The 27,942-nt window shown below is 41.6% G+C and overlaps 1 protein-coding gene across 6 annotated transcripts in view; it reads left to right on the forward strand.

Moving 5' to 3' along the window:
* Positions 1-27,942, forward strand: part of KIF13B (kinesin family member 13B) — a 69,792-nt gene that overhangs the window by 32,563 nt on the left and 9,287 nt on the right. The window contains exons 23-36 of one of the 6 annotated variants that reach the window (XM_085057159.1): positions 1,955-1,984; positions 2,583-2,682; positions 2,997-3,123; positions 4,418-4,473; positions 5,438-5,562; positions 6,677-6,853; positions 8,553-8,645; positions 9,811-9,963; positions 10,857-10,934; positions 11,437-11,490; positions 12,336-12,356; positions 18,565-18,682; positions 18,938-19,074; positions 27,762-27,824. In XM_085057159.1, coding sequence (XP_084913285.1) covers positions 1,955-1,984; positions 2,583-2,682; positions 2,997-3,123; positions 4,418-4,473; positions 5,438-5,562; positions 6,677-6,853; positions 8,553-8,645; positions 9,811-9,963; positions 10,857-10,934; positions 11,437-11,490; positions 12,336-12,356; positions 18,565-18,682; positions 18,938-19,074; positions 27,762-27,824 — 1,332 coding nt within the window. The other 5 variants (XM_085057160.1, XM_085057161.1, XM_085057162.1 and 2 more) reach the window with 5 other exon arrangements.

Raw genomic sequence — 27,942 nt, forward strand, 5'->3', positions numbered from 1 at the left:
TTTTTAAACTTAAGTCTATAAAGCAATAGAATTGTCAGAATTGCTTTGATGGTGGGTTCAAGGATTGTTTAGGGTAGTTCAAATCTAAACCTCTGTCATTCAGAAAGTGTTGTGGAAGATCTTCCTCTTAATCAAAAATCATTTTCCATGGCAAAAGTAACAATTTTAAGATATTCTGTGTCTCTTCTGATTTTGGTTGTATTTTTTTCTCCTGACTTTGAAAGCAGCACAGCCTTAACACACCACTCAAAGAAGCAAAAAAAAAGATGCCAAAATTTCTAAAATCCATTAAGAGATTTTACTTGGCAGGAGTTTTAAGTAAGGATTCAAATTAAAATAAACCAGTGGAACATGCATTCAAACAGTGTCCAGTTACAAATATTAGAATTACCTGAGCCACTTGTTTGCAAACCTCACATTAAACTGCCATCTCTTTTCAGGGATTTTCTTCTTGCAGTGCTCCTGCAGTGAATTTCTGGTGCAGTTTGACTTTTTCCCCAACAGATCTATTAAAATCCAGTCACTCCCTGGAGTTGGCAAATCCAAAATCTGGTGCAACAGAACAAGGCTTTGAACTTGTTTGATTTGTTGCCCTGCTTGAGACAAGGCCAGCTAAATGGGAAAGTAGGAGATGTCCCAAAATGTCCTTATTGACAGAATATTATTCAATCCATGTCTGCTCCCCTTTTTTTTTTTTTTTTTGCTTAATCAGGATGGTTTTTCCTTTGAGCTCTGAAGCACTTGGGGTTTTTGTTGTCTCCTAACCTGAGCAGTCCCTTCCCATCACAAAAAGGGGAATTTTTTCCACCTTTCCAGCAGCATCCTGGCAGATTATTCCTGTTATTCCCCACTATGCTCCTGCTGACTCTGCCTGCAGCTTTTCCATCACAGCTTTTTTTCCCTCATACCCACATTTCCTTCCTGTAAAGCAAAAGAACTCCTGAATGGAGCAATTTTCTCTCCTAAGACAGAATGATTGATTCTTGCAGTGTTTCCTTGACCCACAACCTCCAAGTGCCCCTTTTAGCCTCTATGTAGGGACAAATCCTGGGGGAACATCCTGTCTGCCTCACCCTGTTTCTTCCCCAGTGAATTCCTCCACTTCCAGCCCTATCCCTCAGAGCTGGCAGTCCCCAAAATAGTACATTTTGTCAAGAAGAAAGACTCAAATTCCACTCGAGAGAGCAGTGAGTTGTGCCTGATACTGATAACCCCCATGGGAAAGAGTCATTGAAAACCAGATTTTATTAGAAATCTTGCTCACAATAGGATTTGGACATCAGCACCTGGATTTTTAGTTATTTTATGATATCTTTTGATTTTTATTATCATTTATCTCAGGTAAATCAGGTGTCTGTGGAATGTGAAAGAAAGACCTTGAACTGAGGAAATGCCTCTTCGCTATGGCTTTATAATTTTAGCTTAGCTAAGTTTTTGCTTTCATGATTAACGTAGAAAAGTAGGCTCTGGTGGCTCATTATTACTTAACTAAGTAAGTAATAACTCCAGGAGGACTGGAGCCCTCATTCCTTTTCCATTGCCTCAGAGGAGGGGCAGTTGTGCTCATTGCAAGTGGCTTGGGATGAAGGTCAAAAATCTAAAAAGTGGTGTCTGCCATGAGAAAATAATAGGAATAAAGGTTGGAGGTTGACATTGTCACTCCTGGTGTGGCTGCCATTCAAATTCCTTAATAATTACAGCAGATTTTTACTATTCTCCTCCTGTTGGATTATTCTGGTTGCTCTTTAGGTGAGGAGATAGCAGCAAATCTTTGGGGTGTTTGTTTTAATTTTGTGACCATGCCATTGCTACAATCAGACTTTTGTGCAGTAAAATAATTTTGCTTAAAATAATTTGCCTAATATTGCTTAAGATAGTTACATCTTTTGCATTCAGTGTGTTTCCTGCTATTAAAAAGAAAAATAATGGCATGGTTTTGTATATTTTGGCCTAGGAAGAAGAGGATGAAATGGACAGTTACCAGGTAAAAATTTCACATTCCCTTTTACAAATGCAGAAAATTTCAGGTTAAAGCATGTTAGAGGAGGAGCTGAATGTACTTAAGGATACTGAGGTGTTTGAGGGGTTTTTTTTGTGTTTTGGGTTTGGTTTTTTTTGTTGTTGTTGTTGTTTTGGTTTTTTTTGTTCTGTTTTTTTTAAGGACATGAGCATTTGAGAAAAATTATTTTCAAAGGTTTATTTTCAAATTCCATTACTGGGGTCAGTGGGATGATATGAGGTAGGGATGGATCTCTGATATGAGGCTGCTAAACACTGAGGGGAGTGGTGAGGACTGGGAGTTCCAGCTCCAGTGATTAGTGAGTTTTGGAGTAGTTTGGGGGCAAAGAATTGTATAAAGTGACACTTTTTTCATATTGATAATACAGAAAACAGCTTCAAGAGGTGATGAGCAAAAATACTTCAAATAAGATCTGGAAATTTAAAGGGTTTGAATGTGTCTGCTGTGTCTTCCTTATCTGCTTTTTGGGTTTAGGATGAGCAGAAAGGTTGAGGAAATATGCAATTAGGAAACCTTGGCTTTCCTGGGGCAGTATTTAAAGTGATTTTTTTCCCCTTTGCAGGACAGGGACTTGGAGAGGCTCCGTAGGAAGTGGCTCTGTGCCTTAACCAAGCGCCAGGAGTACCTCGATCAGCAGCTCCAGAAACTCGTTGGGAAGCCTGGTAAGGAAAATGCTGTTCAAGGTAATAATAGTAAGAAAAAATAGGAGAGATTTCATGCACTTTTTACTTAATATGTTGTCAAATTTAGAGAAGAAGTTCGTGGAGGTTCGAGTCTTTGAACTCAGCAGCAATTTGCTTTTTTCGGGGTGAAATTAAATCTAGAGAAACCTTTATGAACTCATTTCTTGGTTTGGGGTGCTTCTTTGTGTGCTGAATTGTGAGCAGAGCAGGATTTATTCTGTCCTGGGTGTATAAAATCAGGACAGAGACACCCAGAGCTGCTCTGCTGTCCTGACTGACCTCCTGCTTTCCAGATAAAACAGAGGACGACGCGGATCGGGAGGCTCAACTTCTGGAGATGAGGTTGACCCTGACGGAAGAAAGGAATGCTGTGATGGTTCCTTCTGCTGGCAGTGGGATCCCTGGAGCCCCAGCAGAGTGGTAGGAACATCATTTCCCACAGGGAAAATGTAAAAATGATGCACAGCCCATTCCTGCCTTGGATTGAGGCCATTTTGGTGCTTTCTTCAATCTGCCCTCTTTACCCCTGCATGAGCAAAGTTGTTAAAATTAGTCCTCTTGCTTAAATTATTTCATTAGCTGGTGTCTCTGAAATCCAGAAATGCTGTTTAGTAAACGATGCTGTTATTGATCAGAGTGTAATTATAACCTGCTGGAAAAAGGAATCAATATTTATTACCACTGCACTCGCCATTTAAAAAAATTAGCTAATATGTTAACTACCTAGTTCATTCACTTAAAAGGCTTCTCCCTCATCATAAAACTGCATTTTGTTGCGCTCCTGGTTTGAGAACAAACTCTGTTTAGTCAGCAAGTGTTCCATGTGATTTTCTGAGCATTAAAAATAGTAGAGAGCACTAGACTGAGACTGCTGTGCTGTATCAGCTGTGAGCAACAACTGCAGATAAGGAGTCAGGGTTGTTTCACCTCAAACTTCTCGTCTGCAGTTGCTTGCAACTTCCTGAATATCTTCCCTGAGCAAATCTGTAAGAGTATTTATTGATGGAATTGAGTGTAGTAGAGCTTTAAGCTGAAGTTTGTTAGAATCAGGGCTTCTAAAAGGTAAAAAATAGCAAATGTTTGTTGGAAACACATTGGTTTTCACATCAAAGTGTTTGGCTAGGTTAGAAAACAGTGGAGCTAGAAGAAATTTGCAGGAAATTTTGGAATTTAAGCACATTTGCACCAGAGGAAATGTTCAGTGTGATTCAGGCACTTCATATATTACATAAGACTCCAGCCTGCTCTTGTTCACTATAAATTCATCAGTTTTGACTCTTAAAAATGCATTTTGTAAGAAGGAATAATAACTGTGTGGGGTGGCAGCATCAGTGTTAGTTTAAAAACTTTGAGACTGGCTTTTCTGATTCTCTCTTCCCCATTTTCCCTGCCATCACTAAAGTAAAGGGGTTTGCATTTTATACATGTGTGTTTCAGAGTAAATAAACCTAATTTTGCTATTAGCATTTAAGAGGGAGAAAACATTTCAGAAAGCAGAGGTCAAAGAGGATAATAATTTCAAGAGAGCTGGTGTAAAAGGAATATTAATTTATTTGAGTCTCTCGGAATTTGCAACAGCAAATTAAAATAATGAGGTTTGCCAAAGTTATCAGTGGTTTGGCTGAAAATTGCAGACTGAATGCAATGTCCTGGGGGGTTGGATCATCAGGGTAAATCTCTGAAATGCCACCATTGTCCCTGTCTTGTGTTTCAGGACTCCTGTGCCTGGAATGGAAACTCACATTCCTGTTATATTCCTGGATTTGAATGGTAAGTGATCCTCAAGATGACAGAGGACTTTGAAAACAAACTTTGTCCAGCCAGTGATGTTATGGAATTGAAGCAAGCTCATGAAATTAAGAAATGGCTGGAATGGCAGGTGGATTAATTGGAGAATTAATTTTGCCTGAAACATATTGCTTCGTGCTTCAAAATCCAGTGTGGATTTTGGAAGGAACCAGAGGTTTTAATAATCCCACTTTTTCAGTACATCCCAGTGCAAGATCCAGTCTGAACAATGTGTTTGTCACATTCTCCTAGCAAGGATGGGAAATTGGAACCAGGAAAGTTGCAGCCCCAAAGTGCTCCAGGAAGCCAAAGTTGATCAGTCTAACCAATCCTCGTGAGGATGTTTAAAACAGGGTTATTAACATTTGTCAGGTGAGAAGGGAGGTGACATCCAGCCTGTTGTGAGGAGATCTGGGCTGCAATCTCCTGACACTGGTGATTTGTCCACCTGGGAAAGCACATCCATGTGTTCAATGGCTTCAGGGAGGAGCTGGTTAATAATTCATGGGGAGGAACTCCAGCCAGGACAAGCTGAGCTTCTCAAAACCCAGATGAAGAGCTTTTTTTTTTTAATTGTGACCTAAAAATGCTGTGTTTTCTCCTGTTCCACCAGCAGCTTATCTTAACAACACACTTTTAAATCCAGAAGAGCTCAGTGCTGAAAACCTGTGCCAAGGAGGGGGTGTTTGCCTCTGGGGGACATTCCTGCCCTGAGTCTGTGCACCCAAATCTTTATAAATAGAGATATATAGATATATAGATATATCTTTCTGTATAGAAATGGGAATTTTTTTTAAGTGGAACAACGCAGGAACTTTAAATTTGTAGGTGAAGTCTTAAGTAGCCAAGCTGGGGAGTTGGGGGTGAAAATGGGAATTCATGACTTTTTTAAAAGGGGTGATTGCTTTGTGTTTCCTCACTTTCCTCATCCCCATGCTGTTTGTAGCTGATGACTTCAGCTCCCAGGATAACCTGGATGACCCTGAGGCAGGAGGCTGGGATGCAACTCTGGTGGCAGAGGAGGAGGAAGAGTTCTTTGAGCTGCAGATTGTGAAGCATCACGACAGTGAGGTAGGAAAAGCTGCAGACCAGGGAGTTTTTAATTGAGTCTTTTAATTGCTCTCTTTATGTATCCACATGTGAAAATAATACATCAAATATGTAATAGAAATGATGCAGCACTTGTTTCTCCTGTGTTTGCAAGGAATATTCACTAGGAGTGTAACCACAATTTGGGAAACAGTAAAACTCCAGGATCTTCCTTCATCCAAATCCAAGCATTCCAAAAGCCTGAGATTCAGTTTGTGTTTAACAAAGGACCAATCCCTGAGCAAATTAGAGTAAAAGAGCCCCAGCTGATAAACCAAACTATTTTAATTGTTAAAAATTTTACCTCTGCATTTTTACACTCATTATCCTCTCTTTTGCCACATAACTCATCGTTTTGCAATTACACAATTTTTGGTTTATAATTTCTGCTATTAGGTTTAGAACCTCTGGCTTATTTTATTCCTTCAAATTTTGCTCCTTTCTCTGAAATTTATTTCTTCTTTTGTTTTTAGAAGAGCTTTATTCCTGATAGTTCTGTTAGGTTTTTTTTTCCTGATTTGTTTTTAAAGCCTGGAAATTGGGCTACCAGGCCAGTTTTCTTATGGCTTGAAGATAAACCATTTAAATCTCCAGTAATACTTACATTTTAACATGCCTGAAGAAAAATTCCAGCTTTTGCTGTATTGCTAGAAATGCTTCAGCAAAGTTATTTCTCAAACACATGAGAATTTTTGTGGTGTGATGGAAGATTTCCACTGCAATCTCTGTTGCTCTCCGGTTTATCTTAATAAATTAGGCCAAACGGTCCTGCACTTCTGCATATTTTACAATTTATTTGCAATGATCCTGGGTATTCAAAGCTCCTTTTTCAAGAGGAAATGTTCCAGAGTTTGAGCAAGTTGGCATTTTTAATCCCAACGTCTTCATTTGGCAAACTAATCTTGATTTTTAAATGGCCTCTTCTAAAGTGCGGAGATTTTTTTTTCCCCTCGCGGGGAGCGAAACGGAGAAACCGACTCTCAAAATTTATGTATTATGTATTTTTGCTAATTATGCTTAATTAATTACAGTTAATTATACACCTAATTATGCTTATTAGAGGATACATTTATATTTTTTTTTCCTCCTCTCGCAGGTGAAAGCAGAAGCCTCGTGGGACTCCACGGTCCACGACTGCATCCAGCTCAGCAAGGGGACGGCGGCGGAGGAGAGAGTTTATCTGATTGTCAGAGCCACTGTCCAGCTCAGCCACCCTGCAGAGATGCAGCTGGTGCTGCGCAAGCGCATTTGTGTCAACGTCTATGGCAGACAGGTACAGCTCTGGCAGCTTTTCCCACTTCCCAGGACTTGGATTTCCTTGTCTGTCCTCCCATCCCAGCCCGGATGGAAGTGTTGGATCAGCTGCATCCATCGAGGCTTTGAGCTGCCAAATTGTTTTGCTGGTTTCCTTTGTATTGTGGATGGTGGCACAGTTTGGTTTTTAAGGCTCTGTAGCATCTAAATATGATTAATCAATTTTTCTCCTAACTCCTAGATGTTTTCTCACTGAAAAAGTAGAAAGAGTTAATCTCATCAGCTCAGAGTTCGTATTTTGCATAAAGGAACTTCTGTGTTGCCCTAGTCCTATACTAAATTCACACATTGCTGTAACCATTTCTATTTATACCTCCAGATATTTAGAAATAAACTATATGGTTATTACAGTAATAACTATAGTTATTGTATATAGGAATAGTTGGAGGAGAGATCCCTTGTGTTAACTCATCAGAGTTAATAATTCTTGGTCCTTTTTGTTTTCCACTTGGTGCTCTTACAATAAGGTGTAGGTGAGAGCAAGGTGTTTGATAAATGGAAAGCAGGGAGGTTGTCATTCCCTTTGCAACATCATGCCCTGGAAATAATATAAATCCTGAGAAAGATGGGGGAGGAAGGAGTTTGTTCAGCATTGTTTCCAAACCCAGCCTCCCCTGGCAGTGATAATGACAAAGCAGAAAGCCTGGATTGTTATTCTGGTTGCACATCTGTAGTTAAAATCTGAAGCAAGAGCAAAGAGAAGAGGTGTGGTCACAGCCAGCAACCCTGGAGGCAACTCCCAGTGCTGGGAATAAAACCCCAGTTCTTGGTGCCTCCATCAGGCAGGAGCTTTTTCTCAGCAGGGGAAGAATGGTGAATTTTTTGTCACATGGAATGGGAGAGTGTATTGAACAGATAAATTGAACGTGCCAATAATCACAATCGTGTGAAGCCTTCATCAATTCTGGTTTCTACAGATTTAGTCAATGCTGGTTTTTACTTCCATTTGACACAGAATCTTTGGCTTTCTTGCTGTTTTTCTACCACCCCCCCCCGTCAATAACCTTTCCTGGGAGTTTGTCTCAGCAGCATCTTTGAATGACTCATCTCTGCATTAATTCAACAGGCCAGTCCTTAACCCTGCAAGGCGCCAAGTCAGCATAAACAATGACCATGCCCCTTAAATCATTCTTCATAACGATCTCTTTGGTCAAGAATTTAATGTCTGTGCTTGTCAATATTCAAGACAAGTCACCTAGGGCTCTGTCAGGGAAAAAAAAACCCACCTCTAAAAGCAGCTGATGCTTGGTGAAACAGTCACCTTGCAAGGAAGGAAGTGAATCTTTCTCTGTATCTACAACACGAGCAAGCAAATGAGTTTCTCCAAGCTAAAATCTTTGGCTCTTACATATTTATTGGTTAGACTTTTGCATTTGGGCTTCTTTCGTTGCGAACTGTATTTGTTTCGGCTGGAATCTCTCAATCCACATTTTGCTTGTGTTTATTTCAGTCAGAATCTGTTCATCCACATTTTCCTTGCATTTATTTCAGCTGGAATCTGTTCATCCACGTTTTCCTCGCATTTATTTCAGTCAGAATCTGTTCATCCACGTTTTCCTTGCATTTATTTCAGTTGGAATCTGTTAATCCACATTTTCCTCGTGTTTATTTCAGTTGGAATCTCTTAATCCACATTTTCCTTGTGTTTCTCCCTGCAGGGTTTTGCTCAGAGTTTCCTCCGAAGGATGTCCCCCCGAAGTTCCATCCCTGGCTGTGGTGTCACTTTTGAGATAGTCTCCAACATTCCAGAGGTGAATAATAAAACCAGAGCATCTCAAATTGGTCAAGAGCCTCCCAATTTTGTGCTTTCCCCCCTCATTTTGGCTCTTGCTGCTGCCAGGATGAAGTGTGGCTTGTAAAAGATGGAGAAGATTCCTTTACACACAGTGACTTAGCAGCAACCTCTGTCTTATCAGTGTCACTGAGCATTTTGTTGAGTGAGCATCTATTTCCTCAGGTCCTTGAGGAGGCAGCTTAAAGAGAGAGAGAGGGGAAAAAGAGGGAGGAAAAATGGGCAGGTGAAGTGCCTGCTGTGGGGAGCATGAGAATCTGTGAAAAAATAACCAAGTGGCTTTTTTTCCATAATGTCTTTATGCAACTCTTGATTCCTGAGCATATTCCCAGTTAGATGCTAATCCTTTCCTTCCAAAGAGCTGCTCTATCAGAGCACTTGTGAAAACATTAACACATGAAGAGCCAAAACTCTGATTGCTGCCTGGCTCTTTTATGTTCTGCTGCATTTCTCACTCTGCGTTGAAAATGCTTCTCGAGCAATGTTCTATTTTTTTTTTCTTTTCTTGCAGCTCACTCGAAATTTTGTTTTCCTCTCAGGTTAGATAACGCCCCAAATGTGCTTGAGCACTTTTTAATTATGAAACATCTGAATGCAGCCCTTTTGCTAATTAATGGCAATGTCTCGCTGTGAGACTCTCAGAAAGAACCCAAAAAGCCTCAAAACAATAAAAACAATAACCATGTACAGCTTGAGATGTCTGTGGCAGTGGTAGGAGCAACCATGCAGGTTGTGTGGCACAATGTGTTCATTTGGATCAAAATCTTGGATTAGGTATTAGGAAGAAATTTAAAGTATTAGGAAAATATCCTTTGCTCTCAGGGTGGTGAGGCAAATAGGTTGTGGACTCTCCATCCCTGGAGGTTTTCAAGGCCAGGTTGGACAGGGCTTGGAACAATCTGGGATAGTGGAAGGTGTCCCTGCCCATGGCAGGACATGGAATGGGATGACTTTTAAGGTCCCCTTCCAACCCAAACCATTCCATGATCCTAATCACCCCCTGAGCTTAAGGACAAACAGCACTGAATTGGTGCCGCGTGGTTTAAAAACACATTTTCTCCCGGAGCGATGTGGGAGATTTTGGGTTTATTTTAAAAAACTGCCACCTCTTTCCATCCCCCCAGGATGCTCAGGGTGCTGAGGAGCGCGAGGCTCTGGCCAGGATGGCAGCAAACGTGGAGGATGCAGCCTCAGCTGACTCTGAAGCCTACATTGAGAAGTACCTGCGGAGCGTCCTGGCCGTGGAGAACATCCTCACCCTGGACCGCCTGCGCCAGGTCTGCCCCCAGGGCTGTGTGTGTGCCAATCCAAACATCCCCCTGAGGGCACACAAACTGCCCCAAAACACCCCTCCAGCCTCCCCAAGTGGGCCTGAGGCAAAGATCTGAGGAAGCAGAGATGTCCTTGCTCAGCTCCCAGCATGGATGAGGCTGGGAGATCTCTCCGAGATCTCATCTCGGGATGCTTGGTTTGGTTTTAAGGCTGTGCATTGCTAATTCTGGCTCAGAAAAAGGAGTTGTGTGGTGTTATCTTTAGCTTTCTGAAGCCTCAGCGATAGTTTCTGCAATTGCCAGTAAAATTGTTGTCATTTTGCCCACGTTTTGTCTTGAATTAACCAAAGCCATCCTGCCAATAAAAAAAAAGAACATTGATTTGGTTAATTTTAAGTACTATAACTTGATCTGTTTACCAGGAAAAAGATAGGAGAGAAAAACATTTATTGAAAATTGTTCTGCTGGATATAAATTATGCAAGCACAAAAAGAAAAGTTATGCAAAACAAGCTGGAGCTTGTGCCTGCCCACTATAAATTCACAGGGAAGTGTGATGTACTTTAAATATTGAAAGCAAGTTCCCTGTCATTTATAATTAGTTTAAAGGATTAAAATAAGAGCTCAGCTAGGAAAGAGAGTCTTAGTCTTTGCATCTCTGTCATCTCCTAGAATCAGGACTAGCTCTAAAATCCTATATGTGCCAATCAGCAAAATACCAGATGTTAAAATTTATCCACTCATAATTTTAGCCATGTAAACTTTACAGACAGCAGCCTGTGCCACAAGGCAGCTTAGAAACATTTTACTTGTACAGACAAAACTATCCTGGGACAATCAGGGCTTTAATTCTTGCCAAAAATTCTTATTTTCTTTGTTTTGCTTCTCTCTGCCTGGCAGGAAGTTGCTGTCAAGGAGCAGCTGATGGGGAAAGGAAAACTCTACCGCAGGAGTCTGAGTTCCCCCAATGTGAATCGGGTGAGTTTTCCCTGCTGGCATCTCCAGCAGCTCCACTTTATTCACAGGTCCTGGAGTCATGGAATATAGCAATGAATTTCCCTTTTTTTTTCTTTTTTTTTCTTTTTTTTTTTTTTTTTTTCTGGACAGTGGACGTATTTCATTTACTTTCCAAGTTGAAGATTTTTTTTTTGGTCGCTTTTTCTTTAGAAGATTTGAAAGCAAGTTACCAGTATCTGATGAACTTAAACTTTGTACCAGTGTTGTGCATAAGAAAAATGAAACTTCTGCTGCTCAAAATTTGGACATTTGGAACTTTCATTTTATAGGACTGGTATTCAAACTAGAGTAAAATTCTGGCTCCTCCCAGGTCAAGAATGAAAATTTCACCTTTTATTTCTTGCATTTTGGTTCTGCTTTAACCACAAAACTGTTTCTTTCCAGCCTTATTAGTCCAGAGGGATAGTTATGAATTCTTTGAGTTCTTGTTAAGAAATAATTCTGCTTCTTTTAACTCTTCCAGCTTTCTGCAAGCCGCCAGGATTTAGCTCCCCCTTATAACCTGAGCAGTAACAGGGTGAGTATCTGCAGATTTCCTGGGAAAACCTGAGCAGGAAAAAAAGGAAGTGACTCTTCTCTACCACTGACAGGAGCATAAATGGGAAATTTCTGGAAAAAATGGAAATTTCTGTTTAAAAATCTCCTTTACCCTCGGGACTGCTCCTGGGACAAAAGTTGTGCTGCTCTGGACCTCTCTGGGGAAATTCTCAGCTCTTCCCTGTCCGAACCCCTGTGGGATACACATTGAGCTTCAGAGCTTTTCCAAAGTTTTCACCTGAGTGGATGGAAAAATCTGGGAGAAAGGAAGAAGTTTGGGTCCTTGTGTCAGTTCAATTCCACCTCTAGGACAGAATAGAGGTGGAGAAAGTCCCTGACCTTCCAGTGGACCTAAACTTGTGCTGGGTGACAATTCAGCCCATCCCACTCCTTAAAAACACAAATGTAGACCCAAAGCATCTCTTTGAAAAGTGAAAACTTAAATTGAAGCTTATTTTCCAAATGTTAGATCAACTGAAGGATCTCCTCCTGATAGATATTCTGCCCAGCAAGCGTGGAGTCATTTTGAGTGGGAGAATCTGGTGGTGACAAGGCATTTTAATGCATAATGCAGTTGCACAGAATAATAGAATTTTGATGTAGTGCTCCAGCATTGGTTGCTAAATCTGCTACATCTGATCCATGGAGAGAATGCTAAAATGTGTGCAGGTGATGAAGTGCTTGTAGCAACTTCTCTTTGGAGAGTACTGTGGGATGTTTCGATATTGTAAGGTTTTTAAAGCGAGAATTAAAGATCAGGATTCTTAATGATTTCTGTTTTTCTCCTCCCTTGCCCTCGATGATTTCTCTCATTGCATGTTTCAGAGTCCAAAGGTCCCAGCAGAGGTAATGCATTAGGTCCACCTAATGAGTGGGATAATAATTTTATCTCACTATAAAGTTGATTTTGCTCACTCACAACGCTTTTATTTCCTGCTTTGAAGATGCTGCTGGTGGTGCCTCATTTGCATAGCACAGAGCAAACGAGTTTTTCCATTGAAATCCTGTCATTAATGCAGCGTGAATTGGTACAAAGCAGAGAACTTTTCTCCTTGGGTGCATCTGATGGGTTCTTACAGAGCTGGAGCTGTTTAGTGCCATTTCTCACAGATTTTTGGACAGGGTGAAGTCATTTCAGAAGAAATAACCCCATCTCAGCTGAAAAAAATAGACATGAAAGCAAGCAAATATATAAATATCTGCCAGTGAATATTAGCCTGGAGATGAGATAAACATTGAGACTTCCAAATGCTTCTCAGGCTTTATGGCTCTGGTAGTTCAGTGTGAGCAACTCTTGATTTCTGTGAACAAATGACTTTAAAATAATCCTGGGCCAATGGAAAACATGCTTCTCCTTAGTTTCGTGTTAGAGGAATGACCCCTTTTCCCGAGCTTTGGTTAACTGGGATTACTGGCAGTGGTTTGCATGAGGTTCTGCAGCTCTTGGCTGTGGCTGTAGCTGCTGACAGAGACTGTGCTGCAGGAATGTGGAGCTGAGGTGGTGGAGCTTCTCCCCTTGCTTGCAGTGAGCTTCAATCCAAGGCACTTGTTCCTCAGGACGTGGAGATTCAGCATCCCTGGCTGGGAATTCCTGGTTTTCAATGGATTTCTGGTTCCAGGGCCAGGTTGGACAGCACTTGGCACAGCCTGGGTTGGTGGGAACTTCCCTGCCTGTGGAATTAGGGTCTTTAAACCCTTCTAACTCAAGCTGTTCTGTCATTCAATTATCCCCATTCCACAGGAAAATTCCATTCCATTTTGTAATCCCAGTGAAATACTTAACAAATCCTTAAACTCACACAGACATCACTGAGCTCACTGGTGAGGTCATCCTGGCCATTTTGGCATAAAGGATCTGAGAATGGCTTGATAAGGCAGAGTTTTGGCTAAGCTGGATGTCTTTGCTCCTTGATGAGAAATTTGGTGGCGAAGAAGTCTTCTCCAGCAGTCATGTGTTGTTATTTTATTTTTATTTCACCAGGAATTTGGTGTTGTTTATTGAAATAAGCTAATCTGTGATTAATAAGTGGTTTATTAATACAGTCCCAGGACAGTAACCTGAACTGGCTGCAGAATATTGATGGAAGCACATTCCAGAATATTCCTCTCCTTAACTTTTTTCCCATTACTTTATTTCTCTCTCTGATCATTATTCCTTGCATCCCTGCTGCCTTTGGCATGGATTTTTAGCTTTGTTGAAAATGCTCCTGAGTCTCATTCCTCTGTGCCAAGCACCATCCATGCTGGTAAAATTTGGAATGTGGATGCTGCTCCATTCTCCAGCACTCAGAAAGCCAGGGCTCATTTCCCTTTAAAAAAAATAATATTAAACACATAAATACAAATATTATATGACTTGCAATAAGAAATAAAGAGAGATTCCCAGGAGCAGGATGACTCTCAGACTGAGCTGTGGAATACTGAAGCCACCATTGGGAATTTTTAATAATAACAATTGCTAAGATCAAGCCTCCCAGCTGGCTGAGAAGGCAAGGAGCTGTTTTCTAAATTTACTTCAGAAGAGTTTCGTGGCCTTTCATATTGTCAGCAGGACTGCACGTGGCCTCACCTCTGGGTTCTATCTGCTTGCTTAAATGAGAAAAAGGCAATTTTTCCTGCTGTTATCACTGCAGATGTGGTGAGGGGAGAGTGAGATGAGTTTGATTTCTCCTTGCACATCAGCACATGTCGGGTGATGCGAGGGATATCGAGTGTCTTGGTGCTGATTTCAGATACAGGGGATGAATTTTCGTGTTCAAGGAGTTTCTTGTTGGAAATTTAATTTAGTTAAATTCGCTTGGAAGCTGAATTTAAAAATTGAGTTGACTTAACTGGATGAATCAAAGGCACAAGGAATGGAAGGTACCTCTGATTTGTTTTACCAAATCACATATTGATGAAAAATACCACAAGTTGCTCTTTAAACACCTCTGCACAAGAGCTATTTTTCCTTGGACATTTGTCCTTCCTTGTCCAAAGCTCCATTATTTGTAGCTCAAAATCCAATAAGACAAGATGGTACCATTAAACCTTCAGGTTTTTCTGGGAAACAGAGTTTTTTCAGCAAATTGATAACTGTGTGGATGGAATTTGAATAATCTTGCTGTTCATGAGAACAAGTGCCTTTTGTCCCAGCTGTGTGTCCCAGCTGTTTGCTTGTGTTTCAGTGCTACATGGTCACCTTTTCCTAAGCCTTTTCTGAACTGCTGTAATAATAAAACACAAGAACTATTCATTTCTCTTACCCAGTGGCTGCATTTTAATGGTCTGTCAACTTCAAGGAAAGATTTGTCAGGTAAAAGCCTCCAGATGACTTTAGGTAGTGATCATCCCTACCTGCCCTAGAGATTTTGTGCATGAAATAAATTCCCCTGGGGTTTTTCATGGAGGATGTGTGAAAGAAGGGAAGGCAGAGGAGGAGAAGGAGAAGGTGTTATAGAAATAAACCACTTTATAAACAGCTTTGCATTAAAACACAGTGAGGAACGTGAATTCTTCTGGTGGCTACTTTTGATTTGTTAAATTAAATCACTTGACCTCTGTTTGGTCACTTGGCAGAGATCAAATATATTCATGAAATGATGACTCCTCTGGGCAAATGATTTACAAGCTTCCTCTCTTTCTCTCACCACCCTTCGTGAGAGAGAAAAGATTCACAGCATTTAAATAATAATGAGAAGAAGAAGAAGAATAGACTGAAAAGTTGTAGTGGTGCAGTTGCTGAATGCTCAGAGCAGCATGGGAGAGTGCTGGATAACATCCAGATGGGAAACTTGGGAACTTCATCAAGTTAATACAGTTAATAATTCCTTTTTTTAAATTATTTTATTGAGATTGATGAGTTATCTTTTCATCCATCTTAGTAAAATCATCCATGAATCACCTTTTCCCTCTGCACAATAGTTGAAACTTCCAGTTGTCTCCAGTATTTTGTTTTCCAATTGTTTCCCCACCTGTGGCTCTGATTACCCTGATTTTGATGGTGTGTTGTCATCTCTGAGTTGAGGGTCACAAATCTGACCTTCAGACTAAAATTATCATCTTTGCACTCCCTTCAAAGCAATTAAAAAATCCAACATGCCTTAAGTGAACAACCACACAAATCCTCTTCTCGTTCCTGTTCTCAGGTCCTTAATTTTATTTAGCCTGGAAAAATACTTGTAATTATTTAGAAAATGTAGTAGAAAATGTAGCAAAATTTCTGGAAGATCGTAAGAAAAAAAAAGCTTTTCCTATGGAAAAAGTCACCAAATGTTGCCATTCTTTCTCCACAGGATGAATATCCTGAAAGTGTTTTGCTGATTCTTACCTACTCCATTTTTTCATCATTCCCCAAACAAGGCTAGAAAGTCAAGCTATTTGCCTGAAATAATTTTTTTCTTGGCACAGTCAGTCAAGGGCACTTGTGACTCAACAGATCATGACTCAGAAAATGATTTAGTTGCTCTTTACCTGCCTTGGGTCCCTGTTCTAGTAAGCTACAATACTCTTGGAATTTGTAATGATCTTTGTTTCCTCTGTCTCTGTGCTCTCCAGAAGCACTTAGGCTTGGCTCAAGACATGTCACCCTGATCCATTTGTCTTGCAGTGGATCATTATCCTCAGATCCAAAAGGAACACTGACCAAGCTTTGTGTCCTCCAAAAATGAAGCTTTCAGATGTTTTCCACCCTTCCATAGTGGTTTTTTTTTTCCAAATCCAATGCCAACATCTACCAGGCTGATGGCAGTCCAAGCCAGAAGGCAACAAAACCAGTGTTTCAAGATTATTTTGAGTCTTGTGCTGTTTGGTTTGAGTCTTCTATTTTTTTTTATCAATCTCTGCACATTGTAAGGCCACCTGAGAGAAACCTCACTAATAAGAAACACAAAAACAAACCAAAAAAACCCCCAAAAACCAACAAAAAAAAGAGTTTTGGGATGAGGAATAGGAAAGAAGATTTCATGGAATTATTTTGTGGAATTTTCCAGCCCCAGACATGACTGTTGGATGTGTGTAGGACATAAATGAGTTGCAGGTCAAAGATAATTCTGGAGTTGGAGGCTCAAGGCATGGGGTAGAGCAGGAAGCTTTCCAGAAGGGTTTAAATACCAAAGTCCTCAAAAATCCCAAAAATACCTAAATCTCTGGTGTATTCCTGCTGCTCCCAGCCTGGGCTCTATTCCTCTGGCCTTCAGGATGGATGCCTCAGTGACATCCATCGGTTATCCCAAATTTCCCTTCCCAGCACAGCACTTGTCCACACCTGGAGCAGGACAGGTCCTGCTCTGCCAAAGTGCACTTATTTGCTATTCCAGGCAGGAGAGCTTCCTGACTTATAGATCCAAATGGAAATGATTCTTGCCCCTGGGCTGCTCACTGTGACCTTCAACCCGTTGGAGAAATCTATTCCCCCTATCCTGGCTTATTTATTATTTGTGAAACATTCATGACTTCGAGTTCCAGTTCAGATTAGTTCGGCTGCCTGTCATTTTTATGTTCAAGGTCGGGTTAATTCCTTGCATCCAACAGTGGGAAGCTTCTTGAAAAGGTACATTTTCCCCTTTTAACTTGAGGAAAAAAATACCTGAAACTTCTGGTCTGGGATGCAGCAAGTCCATCCATCCCTTGTAACTCCTTTTTATTATGTGCACTGGACCATTTTAATGTGAAAGTGTTTCTCTTCCTGTTAGGTCTTTTAAAAAACAAGCAAAATTCAGGTGTGCAATAAAGTCCAGGTGTTGCACCAGCCATAGCAAAACTCTTACCAAAAAAAAATGGGATCCAACTTCAGTTTTTATCAGTTTGGCTGCACCATCCTGTCCTTGCAATCTCTGATTGTGGAAAGGTGAAGCTTTCCAAGTTTGTCCTGAAAATACTTTACCACCTGCACACTTCTCCACCAGACACTGAGACTTCTTGTAGGGTCTGAGAGTGGACTTTTTTGACCCATAAATGGGTAATGAATTGCCTTGAGATGTCCTTCAAATTGAGGAAATTAGAAGGAACTGCTCCTCCCTGGAAGTTTTCAGGACAACCCTGGGGAATTTGGTTGCTTCACTCAGTTTGGTGAAGCAAAACCCAAACCTTGTCCTTCATCCAGGTGAAACTTCCAGCAGAGACACACCCTGGGCCAGGCACTTGGAATGATCATTGCAGAAAAATCTGTCAATTATTTGACCCAGCAAGGTGATGGAATTAGGAAAAAAAAAAAGGGTTTGGCCACGTGGATTTTTGACACTCTCGTGCTGATGTGAGACAGTGGCTTGGGGATTCAGGTCTTTGTCACTGAGGCTGTAAGGTTAAGAGGAAAGTTCCAGAACCACAGTGGAACTTTGTAAAAACAGGAGAAATCATCCTCCAAGTGCAGAAGGTGTGTGTGATCCATGGGAAAAGCCAGCCAGAGAACCCTGGGATCTTGGGAAGACAAAGAGCTGCTCTTTTCTCTGTCTCTCTTTCTTCCTCATGTGCATCAGGCTCTTGTAGGGCTGAAAATAATCTTGGTTCATCTTCACTAACCATTTCAAACCTGTAATCTGTCCTAATATTTTTTTGGTGGCTCCTGCTATCCACAGCTTGTTCCTGGATATTCCAGCTCCCTTTTCCAGGCTTCCTCTTGATCCCATCAGCTCCTCCTTTCTCTGACTCCAGGCACAAACATCCAGCCTTTAGGTCTTGTATTTTTTGTCTTGTTCAAAGCTCTGTCCTCACCCCTCCTCCTGACCCTACATCCAATATTTCTGAGTAGATACACAAAATATTCAGGAATTTTGGGCAGGCAGCACCGTGTGGTTTTCACCTGGTTGTAACACACTCAGCTTCCAGAACAGAGCAGCACAAATGAATGAAATATTACAGTTCTGAGGTCTAGAAATAAACTTTTTCTGTGCCTTTATGCTGTGGGGGCTCATCTTTGCAGGGCTGGGTCTGCCAACTGTAAGCACCTCTTGGGAAGGGTTTCTCCTCACCTCTGGCACTCTGAGCTTTGCAGAGGGGCTGTGCAGGGTGTGGCAGGATTGCTGTGCTCCTGTTGTTTGCTAACTTGGAAAAAACCACCTTTTTTTCTCCCCTCCAGGGTCGATGGGAGAGTCAGCAAGATGTGTCCCAAGGTGCCACAAACTCCAGTAGGGGCATTAGTCCATCTCGTACCTCCCTGCCAGGCTCTGGGCAGCAGAACCACTCTCCTGATCCAGGTGAGGGCTCTGCCACAGCTCAGAGAATTCCCTAAAAATGGGATGAAGTCCCTGCAAGCTCCTGAGTGTCACATGAAGCTGAGCTGCTCTCACAGAGTGCTTTTTCTTGGCTAATTCTTCAACCACGGAAGTAATTTTGGACTAAAAAGAACACTTTACAACATTTTTAATAGAGGGGTTTGGGTCAGCTTTGGGATTTTTTTCCCTTTTCCCAAAGAATAGCTGCTTTCATATTTTAATACTGTTTTTTCCCAGCAGGTATTGGTAGCCTGGCTGCTTCCTACCTGAATCCTGTCAAGTCCTTCGTGCCTCAGATGCCAAAGCTGCTGAAGTCCCTGTTCCCCGTTCGAGATGAGAAAAAGGGCAGGCAGAGCTCTCCCCTTACCCAGCAGGTAAAGCATTAAATCACCCACCAAATCCAATATCAGTGAGTGCTGCTGGCAGAGTGCTGTTTTACAAGTTGCTGCAGAGCAAACCAAGCTTTTAGGCACAGCAGAGCCTCGTGATCCATTTCCCATCCTGGGCAGAGATGGTGGAGCTGCTGGAACTTATTGATACTCACTCAGCCCACTTGGCTTTTTGTGAGTGCCAGGTCCTCTCCCAGTGAGATTTATGGGCCTCCCACTCGCTGCAACAATGGGGAAATTTATGGAGGGCACTTAGTGTTGTTTGTGGATTGCCAGGAGGAAAATGTAATTCTATTTTTAATTCCTTGTTTCATATCCCATCCCCTCCCAGCCCTCACCCTCAGCTTGTGTCACTGTTTGCCATCTTTTCCTGTGTGTTTGTATTTCCTGTGTAGCTGGTTTTGTTCATTCTTATCTATTCCAAGTGTCAGGGAAGAATTTGATTTCCTTTTTTTCTTTTGGATTTTGTGCTTCAAAGCTCCATCTGCTCCAGGTGTGGCTTCTGTGCTCTGAGCAGAAGGTCAAGCTGAATGAAAGAAACACTTCTCTCTTTAAAAAAAAAAACACCAGGTGAAATAGAAAATCCCATTATAAATAATATAATCTCCTTTATTTGTGAGGCTCCAGCTTATTTATAAAGGGACATTTCTCTATAGAGTAAATTTTGAAGGTTTAACAAACTGCTGTGAAGATGAATCTCATGTTAAAGTTTTTGGGAGTCCATTCTGCCCATGCTGTCTCTGCTGTCATCCTCTTGCCATGCAGACAAACATTTTAAAGAATATCTTCCTCAAAACGAAGCAAAACTAACCCTAAAATCCCCCAGACAACTCCATTTTTTTGTGGTTGGATATTCTGTTCTGTTGTTTGCTACAACTGAACTTGAACATCCCAGGACTACAGGAAGTTGTTTTGACATAGTAGAAGTACAGTAAAATATTCAATAAATAGAGCAAAAATAAATCCACCAGCACTTAAAAACATTTTTTTAAAGTGACTTATGGCACAAATAAGAACGAGGCAGATTTAAAATATTTTCAGCTTGGCTGGGGATTCATTTTCCATTTTCATGTTGCCTTTTTGCTTCGTGTTGAGGCTGGAATTGTGCAAACCTCCTCATCTATGAACTGCAGAGAATTAAAATGAAGGTGGTGGCTTTCTTTGAAGGCATTTGGGTATGGAGAGATGCAAATAGGTGCTCTTACAATTGCAGTGAGAGCCTTTCACACCTTCTTGAATCCTCAGTGAATCAGTGAGAGCTGAGTGGAGGAATGAGGCCTCATTTCCTGCCTCTAGTCTAACCACCTGTTCCCACTCCTTTCCTGTTCAAGATCAGTCGTGGATGATTTGTCTAGAAATCAAGTTTTTAACTACGGAGACAACTCTTTAATGAGATTTTCGTTTGTGTTGTGGGTTGCTATGGAAAGGCAACCAGGTCATGATGTCAGTGATGTTTAATAGGAGGGGAAATGCTATTAATGCTTTGGGTTTTTTAAATAATAAGAGGAGTATGTGATGCTTTAATGCTTGGTTGCACTGGGGAGCAACCCAGGCTTTCCATGCCCACTGGATCTGTATCATAAAATGAAATGTTAGAATTATTCTCTACTTTTAGGTTTTGCAATGGAGCAAATCAGTTGTGTGGCAAATAGACCTCCCTGGCTTGAGAGGTTTCAGATATTCTTTGCAGCTCTGTTCATAGGGAAATAGGGTGCTGCTGTTAGCAATCCCAGAGAATCATGGAATATCCTGAGCTGGAGAAACCCACAGGGATCACTGATCAACCCCTGGCCCTGCACCCCAGCAGTCCCACCTTGTGCCTGTTGTCCAAACACTCCTGGAGTTCTGGCAGCTTTGGGAATGTCACCATTTCCTGGAGAGCTGTTCAGTGCCTCACCGCACTCTGGGGGAAGAACCTTTTCCTAATCCCAGCCTAAGGAAAGGTGCCCAAAAAAGAGAAAAAACTGCAGGAACTGCCCCAGAATCAGCTCCAGCTTCTTCTGTGCAGCACAAAAATAAAGAGGTGCCATTCCAGCAGGTCTGGCTTGAGGATCATCAATACCCCATCCTATAATCTCCCATGCTGCTTCTTTCTAGCAGCCTGAGGATACAAATGGAGCCAGAGGGATTGAGCTGGAGGTGGTGATGGATGGCTGAGGGACACACAGGGGGACATGGGAGGACACTGGGGGTCACTGCCTGGCTATCAGCTTCAGCACCTCATCACTCACCTGCCAGAGCCAGGCAGGCAGCCAGGAATTCCTGTGCACCTGGAGGAAACTGTGCCACGGAGGGGACATGAAAATGATCTTTCTGAGCCTCAGGGAACACAGAGCAGCACCTCTAGGTGTGTGGGAGAAGGAAATTTCAGTGCACAGTGGCAGGGGATGTAAATGAACCTGCAGGGTGGGGGTAGAGGGTGGTAAACTACAAAATCATAAGGTGGAGGCAAAGCCAAAAGGACTTCTTGGCTTTAGTTGCAAAGGAGTCTGACCCTTAACTGCTGGAGTTTTGTTGCTGGAAACAACAATTTGGGAGAGCAAGGTTCAGGAATAGAAGTGACAAAGCAGATGGAGGGATCTGAATCATCCTTTGCTGGTAGAAGACTGAGATATGGGGAGAGTCAGGTTGGATTTTAGGGAAAGGCTCTTCCCCCAGAGGGTGTTTGGGCACTGAACAGCTCCCCAGTGAAATGGTGACATTCCCAAAGGTGCCAGAGTTCCTGGAGTGTTTGGACAATGCTGTCAGGGATGCACAGGGTGGGATTGTTGGTGTTTCCTGGACAGAACAGGAGTTGAACTTGCTGCTCCTGGTGGATCCCTTCCAGCTCAGGATATTCCATGATCCCCCAAAAAGCAAATGAGCTGTTTTATAACAGCAGCCTTTTGAACATAAATACAAAAAGGCCAAGTGGATCCATTTAATGTGAAAAGAGAATGTCCAAAGTCCTTGTCAAGCTCCCCTTTTTGTGTGCTCCATTATTTGAGAGTGCTAAATCATCTAATGTTCTGGAAAAGTGCTGGTGAACCATCTTGAACCACCCTGCCCAACCATGGTGTTCAATTTCCAGGAAGTTCCAGATGAATTACGAGGATTAGTGGCTGTAGAGCTCTGCAGAAAGCATCAGATGGGTTTTGCTGCTCCCTATCAGCAGGGCTGAGGTGATTTTAGTGCTTTTGAGCATCATTTCCAAAGGAGCAGGATTTAACTTTTCCCAGGTTTAAAGTTCACCATGACCATTCCAAGTGAATGTGGTACCAAATCTCTGATTCTGTTCCAGTAAAAAAGGAGATCAGTCCTGATCAGTCATTACAAAAATACACTTCTTAAATTATTTTAGCAGCTTTTTCTTTCAATTCTGCCCATTGCTTACCGTGTAACCAACCTTACAGTGAGCGATCCCCCACAAAATTATCTTTACAAAGTGATCTTCCCTTGTTTAGAGTGGTTGCTTGAGCTTCAGGAAAAAAAAAAAAAAGAAAAGAAAAAGCAGAGCCATCCCAGTCAAGGTGGTGGCAGGGAACAAAATTGCTGTCTTTGACCTTCTGCTGCAAGTTTAGTAACTAATCTGGAGAATAATGAACCGCAATTAATGAAATCTGCTCTCGTATTCAAGTGTGTTTCTCAGACAGCACATAAAATAATTGAAAGAACTTCCTGCTCTCTAATTAGTTAGATTGAATTAATTTGGCATAATAGGATTCTTTATGTAACTTGCAGAACGGCTTCCGATGAAGCTGTTTATGTACCTAAAAGATTGGGTTCTGATGAAGCTGTTTATATACTTTAAAGTTAGAAAATGCCTATTTTCTCCTTTATCTGGAGCCTTTAAATTAATTGCCAGTAGTCTGTAAATAAAAAAAAAAGCCAACAATTTAAAGCTTTCTCGATGGCTGGAATTGCTTTTTGGTTTGCTAGGCTTTTCTTTAAAAAAGCTGAGAATCACAGAGTGCAAGATTTTGGAACTGATGGGGAAAAGCTGAAAATCCTTGTGTAAAATATTTTTATTTTTACACAATGGGAGAAGCAGAATTTCATCTCTCTGTGCTTGATTATATTATTTAGGAATTGAAATTCCTCTTTTTTTTATCCACATGCTGAGGCTTTCCCAGTGTGCACCAAGCAGAATTCCTGTTCTTTCTCTGGTGACTCTGTGGCTCTCCAGGAACTGCCTGTGTAATTACATTTCAGGGCATCGCTGGGTGCTGACATTAAAAAATGTACATATTAAATTTCAGTTTCTGGGGGTTTTTTTGACATTGAAGGAAATTCCTGTGGCCAATTTGGTGAGTGGATTTTGGTCACCTTCCTGTCTAAGAATCTTGCTGGATGCTCAGATGTCTTTTTGTTAAGAGAGACATCTTGAGTCACAGATTTATTAAAAAAATAGATAGTAAACTCTAAATTTCCATAGAATTCATTTTTGCTTTATGGTGTAGCCACATGTAAAGAGCAGCTGTCACTCTTTTCCCTTCCACCTTCTGATGCAGACATAGAAATTAATCCTAAAAACTAATGAAATGCAGTTAATGAAAGGCTTTCTAAATAGACAGAACCCCTTTTCTGGCACTCCATTAAAAAATAAGTTTCATGGATGGGCCTGGTGCACATTATGATTGCTAGAACTGACATTCCTTAATCAAATGTAAATAATGTGGCCTCAGAAAACCTTCTTTAACATCTCGAAGGCTTTTTTTTTTTGGAGTTTCAAGTAAAAAAATCATTTGGATGCTCCAATCAGCAGAGCTCATGTGTCTCCTTGTGACTCAGTTGTTGGTGTTTTGATTTCTTTCTGAGCTCAGTTTTCACTGTCATCCTCAAATACAAACAGCATTTGATGAGAATGAGTGTGGAAAATGGGCTTTGAAAGTCTCAAACTGCTCTAACTTCTGTATGAACTAACTTAAAAATGGGGATGGATTACTCTTTTAGTCTGCCAGGACCTAGAAACGAAGTCATTTAGCTGCATAGAAAATGGTGTGGTTATTTTTGTATGAATTATACTGGAAATGGGGAATTCTGAAGTCCTATGACAGGGGGAAATGTTCCACATTGGGAAGCTGGAATAAGAAGGGGTTTGGGTTAATATTTCAATGTTTGGGTTAATATTTAAATGCAGAGTGTATTTAGAGAAGAAAATGAACAAACACCAAAAAACCCCAACAAATTAACTTGCACTCGATTTCAGATCTCCTTGTGGAAGGCAGGAGATTTTATATTTGAGTGATTAATGACTTTGTCCTCAATTTAAAAATAATTGTCAAGAAGAATATTGCTGGGGGGGTTAAATTTTAAAAATTAATTCCTTTTTTTTGGGCTATGCATCAGGGAATTCGGAATTCTCCCTGCATTTCTTGTGGAAGTATTTTATCCTGAGTGCTCCAAACGAATTTAAATCTCTGTTTAATGAAGCAAAGGCTGTGTCCTGCTGCAGAAGTTCCCAGCAGCTGCTGTTAAATGGTGATGGAACCATAACTCTGTCAGTGGGAGAATCCCTGAGCTCAGTCACTCCTGTCTGGGGATGGGAAAGCAAAGAGAAGAGCAGTGGAAATTTGGGATAATGTCCTTTTAGGATTGTATCAGCTTGGCTAAACCATTCCTGGAGCTCCCAGGGTGATTTTTGGCTGCACTGGCCTGATCTGTTGCCTTAAATGCCACTGAACTTTCTGCATATTGGGTGTTAATGCTGAAGGATGTTCATCCCAGTGACATGAAATCAAAGGCTTAGTGCTGAAGCCATCAGTCACCATGGCCAGAGGCATTTTACAAAGTGTTTAATGGCACAGAAATACCAAATGTGTTCTGCTGAGCTCTTGGAAGAGGTGGGCATTATGTACATATGGAATATATGGGATTAGAAAATGTTCATTCAGGATAAATGTTGATGCCTCTGGAATTGGGGAGAGGCACAAAATTGCTTTTCCTCTTCACGTTCAGGAGAGTGGCAGATTGGTCTCTCTTTTGGTCACCTCAAAGAATGTGTCAAGTGACCAGAAAATGTTCCTTCTTAGAGATCAAACATTGGAATCACCATGGAATCATGGAATGGTTTGGGTTGGAAGGGATGTTGAAGATCATCCAGGTCCACCTTCTGCCATGGTATCCCACCCAAATATCCCCTTTTCCAGTGGGAAGCCATTCCCTGTGTCCTGTCCCTCCATCCCTTGTCCTAAGTCCCTCTCCAGCTCTCCTGGAGCCCCTTTAGGCACTGCCAGGAGCTCTGAGATCTCTCTGGATCCTATATTCTCCAGGTGAACACCCCCAGCTCTCCCAGCCTGGCTCCAGAGCAGAGGATTTCCTCCCTTGGAGCATCTCTGTGGCCTCCTCTGGATTTGTTCCAGCATCCTTCCTGCTCTGGGATTCTAGAATCCCAGAATTCCCCCTCCCCTCTGCCCAGAGTGTGGGGTCATCCCAGCACACAGGGATTTTTGGGATGTGAGTGCACACTGTCCAGGTTCTTTGTACTCATTATCTCCCTGCACAGAGCAGCAGCTCTTAGGAAAAGACACTCAGAGATGCTTTAGAGGGAAATGCTTTCATGTTCTCCCTCACTCTGTGTTTGGTCAGCTTGGCTGAAGGAATTCTGCCAGAAGTCCTCCCTGTGAAAGGGAGTGGATAAATGGATACCTCGAGTTTAGCAGTTAAAATACAAACATTTAATGGTAGAATTTGGCTCTGGATTCAGAAACACTTTCCCTCCAGTGATGTCTTCCCAGATAGCCCAATGCTTCGTTTGCAGTGTCCTCCCTCCCCGAGGAATTTGACTGCATTTCATCCCCCAAATCTGCTGTGGTGCCCTCACTGCCCCTCTGAGGGTGTTCTGCCCCTCTGCTGCTTGTCAGCACCAAAGCTCTCATAATTGCTTTTTTCTGAGTTTTTCTAAACTTTGCTTGGCAAAGGTGGTGTAGTTTGGAGATCTGTCATCCTTTCAGGAGGAGAATTTGATGAGGAGTGACTAAACTCTAGTGGTTTTCTTTCTTTTGCTGTGTGATACCAAATGGATTTTAAGATTTTTGTGGATTTTAAGATTTTTGTGGATTTGCAGGGTGGAAATCTAAATTTTTTAGATTTTGTGGATTTTTGAGAGATTAAAAAACCCAAACAAACACTTTCCTCGTTTTGTTTAAAGGGGAGAAAAGGGAATCAAAGGAACTGAGAAAAAAGCTTTAAATACTTATTCCAATTCTGGGTGCTTATTTCTGGATAATAAGGCTGGACAAATTCTGTAAAACCTAAAATTTGCAGGGTTTCTTCACTGGTACATTCTGATCCTCCTTGGAGCCACAGCTCCTGTCCCAGTGAGGATCTCAAAATGCTCAGACTTATACACCCAAAGCAGAGCCACTTTGCCCTGAACCCTATTGCAGTGGTGAATTTTCATTTAGCAGGTTCAGGAACAAGCAAAAAACCCTCCTCTCCTCTTCCTCTGATTGAACTGGAGCTTTAATGTCTTCAAAAAATTTATTTGGGTCCACTGTGACCCCATTGGAGTTTTGTCCATCTTTTGTCTTATTTTTTACCTTGAACCACCTTGGTTTCTTGATGCCTGGAAATTTCTGTATAAATAACAACTGATCTTTTCTCCCATGCTTACTCCTCTTGGGAATAAGATTAGTCATATTCCTGCTTTGCTGGGAATTAAAGGGAAGATTTCTAACTCTTCAGCTGGAAGGTTTCAGTGCTTTAAACAGATTGTTGAATCCTGGGAATCTTTTTTCTGGGAGTTGAGCACTGCCTGTGTATATGTACAGGGGGAATTCTCGAGTCACTTGGAGAAAAAAGGAATAAAAGCAGACAGTTCCCAAATTGTGGAATGTCTCCTTTAAAGAGCTCTTTGAATCTGAACCTTCACTTGCAGGTGATTTAACAGTGCTGAAGAGACCTTCCTGCCTTTTTCTCCTCTCTCCTTCTCTTCCTGCTTCCCTTTCCCAAAGTTTTCCAGGAATCTGCCTTTCCCTCCTGTGGGACAGCCCAAGCCAACAGCATAGCCTCAGGTTTATATCAAGTGTCACAATGTGCTGCTCTGCTCTCAGGAGAGGAATTATTTCAAATTTACAACATAAAAACCTGAATTTGGAGCAAGTGAGGACCATTTCTTGTCAATGCCTGCATGTCCAGCAGGCAGTGGGAATATTGTCGTGGAAAAGAGGATGCACAGACTTCAGTTCCACCTTGCTTTTTTGAGTTAAAGCAAATAATGCTCCAATCCAAACTGAATTAAGAGACTGGAGATGGAGAAAGAGTTCTGGAGATCAAATCACAGAATCCTAAAGGCCTTTAAGATCAAGTGCAGCAATAACTCAGCACCACCTCCAGGCTCAGGACCAATCCATGTCCTCAGGGGACATATCCATGTGGTTTTGGAACTCTTCTAGGGATCCCACAGCTTCTCTGGGCAACCTGTGCCAGGGCCTCACCACCCTCACAGGGAAGAATTTCATCCTAAAGCTTTTTTAGCTTAAATCTATTCCTTCTGCCTGTGTAAAAAGTCTCTCCTCCTTTTTTTGACAAACTCCATTTTCAAGTCCTGAAAGTCCAGTTTAGTCTTCCATCCTTTCCTGACAAAAGCTTTCCTAGGATCCCAAAATTTCAAATATCAGCTTTAATACTTTACCACTTGGACAATATTTAATCCTTTCACCGAATAATTCTCTCCATTTCCCTCCCTCCAGGCTGTCCCACGAATTATGGTTCAGTCGGCCTGTCTGGATGCCAGTGCTGCAAGGATAAAACAGGTGAGCAAATCCCAGGATGTGAAGATACCATTTTTATATTCACCTGCCAGAGGTGGCCAAAGCACCAACTGCTTCAAACCTGTTGCACTTGTGCTGCTGCCTTGCTGTGAGGCAATGA

This window comes from Lichenostomus cassidix, chromosome 3, assembly GCF_008360975.1.
Source record: "Lichenostomus cassidix isolate B80296 chromosome 3, HeHo_3.0, whole genome shotgun sequence".
NCBI classification, from domain to species: domain Eukaryota; kingdom Metazoa; phylum Chordata; class Aves; order Passeriformes; family Meliphagidae; genus Lichenostomus; species Lichenostomus cassidix.